Here is a 10,000-nt window from a genome sequence, read left to right on the forward strand (position 1 = left end):
TATATATATATATATATAAATATATAAGTAAAGTAAAGTAAAAATATAGCACAAATGGCAAGTTAACCAAAAACGCAGTATATTACCTTCCTATTTCTCAGAGTATCTTTTTTTTTTTTTTAAGAAGAAGAAATAAGTAATAAATCACATTGAGATGGCCATAAATGGTTCTTTGCTGTGACAAAACTAGTAAGTTGTCTTTAGAACGAAGAGAGAAGGTTAAGATATATTAGTATTAACAACAACTTGGTATAAATCTTGTATTCTATTAGCCACAACTTAGGCAATCGAACATTAGCGTACTGCCAAGATAATATATATATCACTTTGTACCCTTTAATAACTTCCTGCTAAAATTTAATCTGCATATATAATAGAGTTAATAAAATCAAAGTCGAGTATTCTTTAATTTTGCTCCAGTATTTAATAAATTTAGCTCTTTCTCGGTAAAGCTTAACCATATATTGTCAGAAAAAAAACTAATAAGGTACAATTATTTCAGGGCAGTTTGTATTTTTTCACTGCAAAATCTCATGATAAAATAATATATATGTTCTATTCTATTTTTCTTCGCACATTTTTACAGACTCATATGACATTACAGAGAAATTCTGGTATAGAAAAAAAGGGGGGTGGGGTTTGAGTAAAATTTTCAATTGAGTGATTGATCTTGAGTTCTTTGGCTTCCTGATTATAATTTCCATTTTTTTTTACTTCCTATACATGTGAAAAAAAATGTTAAAATCTTTATAAAAGACACTACACAAGTCTTCGAATTATTTGAACAATATTATTTATTTTAAATTTCCAGAAAAAGATTAACAATTCTCATTTCTTTATATGAACAAAATAACGGATCATATGTCTTATCTCAAAAATGTTATACAGGATCTATAATAGAAATATTAACTATATATCATGATTTACATGATGCATACTAAAATGTGCTACCCTCACCGTGAATATAAGACATTTAATATAAATAAGAACATTGAAAAAAAAAAAAAAAATAAAAACCACCATATGTGGATTCGTATAAAAATCGCCAGCCCAGAATCGCAACCAATGAAACTAAAAGGAAACCTATTTACCTTTACAGAACAGACATCCATTACCTGTCCACCCTTTCACATTTCCCTCAATCTGCCGTTACCCAAATCTCCTTAGAGGCTCAGCCATGTAAAAGCTGCTTAATGGAAAAAAGCAGCTCTTCTATACATACAGCTCAGTGCGCCTGTTTTACGTCCTGCAATTACATTACTATTGGGAACCCTAGGAATAATAATCCTTCGTGTTGTGGTCTGAGCGGTCGTCGGTACATACTGCTCAGTTACGCATGCGCAAGATTAGTTACTTATTGCGTGGTAATGTGAGTCGCTAATGTAAGTTTGTTTGTTTCTATTTCCAGTAGAGTTGGGTCAACTAATTTTCAAATAGATCGAAACACAAATATACTTTTTGAGCTGTCGTAGTAGTAGGGTCATTTTTAGTGATGAGTTACGATGATAATTGTCTAAATCCAGTTATCATCATCATCATTATTATTATTATTATTATTATTATTATTATTATTATTATTATTATTATTATTAATCCTCATCCTCGTGATGTCCTTCCCATTCCAAAATATACAAAGCAAGATACTTGTATACAAAAACAAAACTGCGAAGAGAGAGAGAGAGAAGAGAGAGAGAGAGAGAGAGAGAGAGAGAGAGAGAGAGAGAGAGAGAGAGAGAAAGAGAGAGAGAGAGAGAGAGAGGTTATGTTGGTAGAAAACAACTAGACCAGAAAATTATTAATGAACGAAACGGTAAAATCTCTCATCTTTCAACTGAACCACGTTCTCCAGTCTTGCGAGGCGCTCTCTCGTATGCAAACGAGAGATGCAAATAGGTCTAGATAAATATGCTTATCGTTCTCAAACACGCAGATCCTCGCTTGAATCTGTGTAACGCTCTAACGCATCTAAGTCCATTCAAGATTTGGCGGGTTCGTGCGTGCAAGCGTCTGGGTGTGTGTGCCAGTGTGCGTACATGTCTCGATACATGATTCAGTATAAGTTTGCGTACTGTATATATTCAGGATTAAATGTGCAATTAGTATGTGTGTACCCTTTCTGAGTGGGGATACCTTCATGTGGTGAAAGGGTTTGTTTCACCATGATCAACAAAGCTGGGGTTGTGGTGGCCGATGTGGTAACGTCCCTGACTGGTGATCTCCATACTGTGGGTCGATATCCGCTAAAACTCGTTAGTTTCTTTGGTCGCTGCAACCTCACCATCCTTGTGAACTGAGGAGGGGGGGGGGCGGTTTGGGGGAGCCTATAAGTCTATCTGCTGAGTCATCAGCAGCCAATGCCTGGCATTCCTTGGTCCTAGCCTGGTCCTAGGGTTGTTTACAATGTATAAAATACAATCGTTATTCAGTTCCCATTTCCCATCAGTTTTTAATCAAACCTTCCCTTAATTTTGAAAGGTTATGAAAGATATCATTGCCATTTGTGTAAATTTTCCCTAATTGTGCAAACATCGGAAATATCTCTATACCTCTGCATAATGAAACGCAATGTGAATCAACACATTATCTATCTATCTATCTATCCACCTATTTGTATATATAAACAAACAAACAAATATATATATATATATATATATATATATACATATATATATATATATATATATATATATATATATATATATATATATATATATATGCACACACAAAATATGTGTATATACACATATTCCATCTTATAAAAATCTATCTATCTATCTATCTATCTATCAATCTATCTATCAATATATATATATATATATACATATATATATATATATATATATATATATATATATATATATATATGACAGGAAGGACATCCTTAAAAATGTATGAATAAAAATAGTCGTAACCCATTGCACTTAGTTGCTATAACCATAATGTTAATTCTTAACAACGGTTTTTTACAGGATTCAAGAGAAACTTCATCAATGCTAATCATTGGTGTTTGGGTTTTTATGATTTTACTAAGACTATTTCAAGTTTATGTTAGTTATGAAAGAAGAGCCCGCCACAGCTCCATGTATAGTGTACATACTGATCCTGTTATTAATAATAATAATAATAATAGTAATAATAATAATAATAATAATAGTAATAATAATAATAATAATAATAATAATAATAATAGTAATAACATTGTTTTACATAATCCACGACAATTTAGTTGAAAGAAAATGTTTTAAGTAAATCATTCAGATTTTCAGACTTCAGGTAACAACGATAAGGGGACAGACTTTGATTACTATGAAACAAGACTATAAGTAAAACAATATAATTTCTTGTAACTAATTCTGTATTTATATTTCAGATAACGCCACCAACACCTGGCTGTAACACGAGAGAATATAAACGAGCTACAGAGTTGCTCTAGCTACAACAACAAAAGGACGAAAGGTGGAAATTAAAAGTAAACAACAAAGGCTCCACAATGCAGAAACAGTTTTCTGAAATACTGCGATGAGCATCATATGAATATCCTGTGATGAAATGAAAATTTCACGAAGAGATCACATGGCCATGAACGTGTGAGCACAATGTAGTTTGAAAAGCATCAGGAGCTTTGAAGCAATAAACAAAACCCATCGCCGATACAAAGGCTTTCTCTTGACTTGCGTTTATTCCGGGGATCATGGAGTTTGGACTGGACGCTTCCACGCTTCAGCTATGTGCTCAGGCCAGGTAAGAGTTATTGTTATTATCAGTTTTATTATTAGTGTTTTGGCATCCATGCTGACATCATGCACGTGCAATAACAAGTACAGGTGAACACAGGAGTCCCTGGCACACCTCACTCCGAAGAAGTGCACCATGTCACAACCATACTTCGCGGTGAGTAACCAAACAGATAGTGTCACAAGCGACGGATGCGGTGGTAGTCGGGGCTAAACACAAGAACTCTCCGCGCAATAATGGAATGCCTGGGTGCACTTTTTCAGAGCGAGGTACACCAGGAAATCCTGTGCCAACTGTACCACTAGAGACTAAATGGATACAGCAGCTCTCAATGAATTTTTTGACAATTGAATTACAGATGAAAACCTGAATATATACACATGCATAACCTTGTTGAATGCTTCATACACTAATATTGCTGCACCTCATTTACCTTTAACTTGACTTGGCTGAATGTAATTCGTATACCATTTCTAAATAGTTGCCGATATCCTACGCCCCAAGAAGACGTTACCTCACCAGCTCGAATCCCTGCATCTTTAATCAAAATTTGCACTAGGTATATCCAATATTGGTGACCAGATCGATCTCCTTTATGTTGCCTCGGTTGGTGTCACACGAAAACGAATATGGGTGACTTTAATTTGGCGGACTTGTGAACTTAATGATGAGATGGTGGGGCATGACACTCCTCTCAAGTGTCTATATATCTAAAATTTTCTTTTCTTTTAGAGGAATTTCTTTTCTGTAGTATACGCTCTTGTAACATTTTCTTTATTTTTTGTATCTACTTGGTAAAGTAGTCAATTTCTCTTGTAGTCACTAGCTTTCTGTCTTCTTGAACGGAGAGATGAAATATAATTTCTAATCTAATTATCATCTAGGGCTTTCTAGGCTATCTTCAATCTGAATTTTTTCTAATCTTTAGTGTGATGATACAAGGGATGGCCGATATGTATCTTAAAGGTAATTATCAAGTATTTCACTCATCTTTATATATATTATATACACAAAAAAACAGCTGAAGAATAATGAAAAAATTCCACGCTCCAATTTTCTTAATTTGGTTCGAATCTTAGACAAGGATATTTTCTCAGAACTCATCAAGCGATTTTCTTGTTTGTGCGTCAACTCCTAAAAGCTAAATGGAATTTTCCTAATCTCCAGAAGCGTGGAATACAGCGTAGAATTAAATGAAAAAAAGGAATTTCCATAATCTGTAGAAGCGTGAAATACAGCGTAGAATTTTATGAAAAAAATCTAATTTTCATATTTTGTAGAAGCTTGAAATAAAGCGTAGAATTTAACGAAAAAAAAATCATATGTAGAAGCGTGAAATAGAGCGTAGAATTAAATGGAAACAAATTTAATTTTCATATTCTGTAGAAGCATGAAATACAGCATAGAATTAAATGAAAAAGAAAATTCAAATTCTGAAGAAGCGTGAAATACAGCGTAGAATTAAAGGAAAAAAAAACATATACTGTAGAAGCGTGAAATACAGCGTAGAATTAAATGGAAAATGAAGAAAATAAATGTAATTTTCATATTTTGTAGAAGTGTGAAATACAGCGTAGAATCAATTTAGAAAAATTTAATTTTTATATTCTGTAGAAGCGCAAATACAGCATAGCATTTAAAAAATAAAAAATAAAAAAATTTCTCATTCTGTAGAAGCGCGAAATACAGCGTAGAATTTAATGAAAAGAAAAAAAATGTCAAGTTCGTCTTTTCAGAAAGCCTGAAATACAGCGTAGAATTTAATGAAAAAAATGTCAAGTTCTCCTTTTCAGAAAGCCCGAAATACAGCGTAGAAATGAATGAAAAATGACATGGAAAAATAGCAGCAATTTTTGTTTTTTGTTTCAGAGGCCGAGTGTCCGGCTGTCCGACCCACCTGACGGTTGCGAGTTATCGAGACCTTCTGCATCAACTCCCGCATTCAGCTCAGCCGGATCAGGCAAGGGGGGCTGCTCTCTATGTGACGGTAAGACTTACTTCTCTTTTGTTCTCTTATCGTTTCCTATTATCTTTCTTCTTATCATTTTCCGTTAGTTTTCTTTGCGGCTTTTAAAAATATCTGACAAGAACCCCTGCTTAAGCAAAACTCCTTGTTTAAGGTTTCATTCCTTATAACTGAATTTTCTTATATCATTCTATAACACATTTTTCTTACAGTGTTACGCGGTTATAACATTTATTTTTCGTGGAGACGATTAAAATTCCCTACGCATACATGCCCGCATACGCATATACGTATACATAAAATTAAGAACATATTGCTTGCTTAATGAACTCGTCTCATTAAGATCTATAATCATGCAGAGTGAATGTGAACGATAGAGCATAAAATGCACAAAAAAAAAATGCTTACTTAAATTCTAATATTTTTATCATAACGAACACGAATGCAATGCCATGGACCTGGAAATAAACGCACATACGCATAAGAGTATATATATATATATATATATATATATATATATATATATATATATATATGTATATAAATATATATATATATATATATATATATATATGTGTGTGTATGTATATACTGTATAGATACGTGTAAATGCACACACACACAACACACACAAGCACACACACACACATATATATATATACAGTATATAAAACTTTATAAAACCCGGACATGTATATCGTAATCCCATCTAGGCCCCCAGTCCCTAGCAGCAGTGGAAAAACTTGGCGGGTAGCTACATTCCACTGTAAGGGGTGCTAAAAATCTGTGGACTAGAACAGGCTTACTTTTGGAAACTGAATCATGCAACATACAATGTCAGGATCCTGTCTAGAGAAAATCTTGCTGAGTTACTAGAAGAGCGGAAAGAAATAGATTGGGATATCATAGTATTGAGCGAAATTAGAAGAACTGCGGGATCTAATATGGAATAAAATATGACTATATATTTTGCTTCAGATGACATGAAAGGAACAATAAAAAATGGTGTGGGTTCTCTTATTAATAAAAATCTTGCAGGTAACATATGAGAATTTTGTAGTTCTAGTGGTAGAATTGCAAGATTAATTATCGAACTGAATAAGAATAAACTGAAGATCATTCAAACATATGCACCAACAGCATCCTGTACAAAGGAAGAAATGGAAACTTTTTATGAAGATCAGGAGATATCTATGAAAAACATAAGATTCAATTTACATTTATTTTGGGTGATTTCAATGGTAAAGTAGGGCAAAAGACGAGAGGAAAATCAGGAGTGGGTAAATTTGGAGTAGGCACAAGGAATGAGAGAGGAGACATGCTTGTAAAGTCTTAAAACCATGAACACCTTGTTTTATAAAAAGGAACATAGAAAATGAACATGGAGTAGCCCAAATGGAGAAACGAAAAATGAGATAGATTTTATTCTCAGTGAAAAGATTAATTTAGTTGAAGATCTAAAAGTGTCAAACAAGTTAAAGTCAATGGTGAGAAGCAAAATTTGTTTAGAGCTAAGGAAAGAGATGAAATTAATTCTAAGAAAGAAAATAAACACTCCTGCAATAAGAGTGAAATACAAAATAGGTACTCCCAGCTACATGGTGAAATGGAAGCAAGCAAAGAAGAAATGAACAGTAATTTAACAAAATTTGTATTGGAATCAACACAAGATGTAGGTGGAAAAGTTCCTAAAGAAGATCAAGGAAAACTATCAGAAAAGACCTAAATCCTCATAAATAAAACATTGGAAATCAGGGTAAAATCCAAGAAAGATGAAATAGAATTAGCAGAACTATCCATAAACAATAAGCAAACTAAAAACCCCAGATATTAATAAACGCAAATACCCAGGATTGAAAAATCACTAAAGAAAGGAAGAAGCGTCAAATTAATGAAAAGAAGACTTGGAACAGGGCGTCAACATATGCTTGCTTTAAAGGACGAAAATTGAAATAGCCACAATAGAGATGGAGTGGGAAAAATTGCAGAGGATTTCTATACAATGTTAGACAATAGTAATACAAGAAATAACTTCAACAATAGAAATAATGAAACAACTGAGTCGGTACCAAACGTAACAGTAGAAGTATAAAAAGCCTTAAAAGGCAGAAAAAAGAGGTAAAGCAGCAAGAGAAGATGGCTTAACTATTATTTTAATAATAGATAAGGATTTCATAGTAGTAAAACTCGCTCGTCCCTACACCAAATGTCTGCATGAATGCTCTATACCCACAGCTTGGAAAAATTGCCGCACTATAAGTTCACTCTCTGTAATATATAATATAATTACAAAAATCACATTAGGCCAAATAGAAACACAGCTAGACTTTAATCAACCAAGAGAGCAGGCAGTCTTTAGCAGCGGGTAACCAACAACTGACCATATCCATTTAATTAACCAGCTGATGGAAACCACTATGTACGTCATTTATAAACTCTGAGAAAGCTTTTGATTCTGTCAAAACCTCAGCACTAATGAAAACCCTTCAAAAACAAGGAATAGAAGAATCTTAGAACGCTTGAAGATCTCTATACAGGAAGTTCAGTAATCCTAAAACTACAAAAAAGATAGTGAGAAAATTCCGATTGAGAGAGAAGTTAGACAGGGAAATCCTGTATCTCTTAAATTATTCACAGCATGCCTAGAAAAAGTTTTTAAGAATTTAGATTGGGAAATGTAGGAATTAATATTAATGGGGAATACCTTAACAAGTTATGATTTGCAGATGACATAGATGTGTTTAATGAATCATGGGAGGAATTACAAAAGATTATAGAAGATTTGAATAGAGAAAGCAAAAATGTAGGACTAAAAATTAATATGAGTAGAACTAGTATAATGTTCAATGAAAATACAGAGAGACAACAAATAAGAGTTATGGACGAGCCTCTAGAGATTGTTAATAAATAAACGTACCTAAGACAGACAATAAGTGTTTCCGCAGGACACAAGACCAAAATTAAAAGAAGGATATGCATGGGATGGATAGCATTTGGTAAACAAAATAAGATTATGAAAAGAAAAATGTCACTTTCTCTAAAAAGAAAAGTATCTAATAAGATGGCCCTGCCAGTATTAACTTATGGATCAGAAATTTAGAGCCTTACTAAAGCCTTTGAACACAAACTAGTTACAACTCAAAGGGCTATGGAAAGAATAATGATGGGAATAACACTGAGACTAAAAAAGAGCAACATGGATACGAAAGCAAACTAATGTAGTGGATATTCTAACAACATATAATAAAAAGAAATGGATATGAGCAGGATATTTAATAAGAATGACAGACAAAAGATGGACAATAAGAAAAACAGAATGGGTCCATAGAGATTGTAAAAGAAACAAAGTCAGGAAAAGAAGACGATGTATTGATGAACTAAACTAAACGTTTGCGGGTGTGAACTGGCACAGAAAGACCATAAACAGAAGCAAGTGGAAGGACATGTCTGCGGCCTTTGTCCTGAAGTGAACTTGTAACGGCTGATGATGATGATGATGATGATGATGAGATATATATATATATATATATATATATATATATATATATATATATATATATATATATAAATTTATATATTTATATATATACATACATACATACATACATATATATATATATATATATATATATATATATATATATATATATATATATATATATATATACATTAAACACACAACTATCACATATAGACAAAACTGCATAGATATGCAAAATAATAAACGAATGAAGCAAGTCACTTTGAAGCAGTAATATAGTGAGGAAATATCCTCAACTCTGAAATCCTTATGTTGGGGATTCACCGTCCACTGACGAAGGGAAGCGAACGGTCAGAGTTTAATCCTGCGACTACATAAACACAGATAAGGAAATTGTTCAGCGACGTGTGATCATCATATCCGGCCTGGGTCCACTCTGATCACACCAGCAGCGGTGGGAAAATTTTGTGGGGGGATTAGAAACGATGATTTTTACTTTTCGATTTTTTTTCTTTCTCTACATATTTTGTATTTTTTTTTTATAGCAGTTCGGGTAGCAAATACATTGTGCTTATAATAACTTGAATGTCTAAATATATAAGAAATTTAGAAGGGTTGGAATTAAGGATGGAATTTTTTTCTAATACTTCTTTCCTAATATATTCAAATCATATTTTTTCACTTCTTTTTGCAATTTAGGCAGGAAATCCATCGTGTATATAATAACTAGAATTAATAAAAGTATTGAAATGGGGGGGTTGGGGGGTTGGATGTAAGGAGGGTTTTTTTTTATACTTTTCTACATTCTTTCTCTATAT

The 10,000-nt window shown here is 33.0% G+C and overlaps 1 protein-coding gene across 1 annotated transcript in view; it reads left to right on the forward strand.

The window, feature by feature from the left end:
- LOC137629075 (uncharacterized) overlaps positions 1 to 10,000 on the forward strand; it is a 57,546-nt gene that overhangs the window by 36,863 nt on the left and 10,683 nt on the right. The window contains exons 2-3 of the mRNA XM_068360345.1: positions 3,371 to 3,741; positions 5,605 to 5,722. Of these exons, the coding sequence (XP_068216446.1) occupies positions 3,692 to 3,741; positions 5,605 to 5,722 (168 nt within the window). The 5' untranslated portion in view covers positions 3,371 to 3,691. The remainder of the gene's footprint in view (positions 1 to 3,370; positions 3,742 to 5,604; positions 5,723 to 10,000) is intronic.

Source organism: Palaemon carinicauda, chromosome 37, assembly GCF_036898095.1.
Source record: "Palaemon carinicauda isolate YSFRI2023 chromosome 37, ASM3689809v2, whole genome shotgun sequence".
NCBI classification, from domain to species: Eukaryota; Metazoa; Arthropoda; class Malacostraca; order Decapoda; family Palaemonidae; genus Palaemon; species Palaemon carinicauda.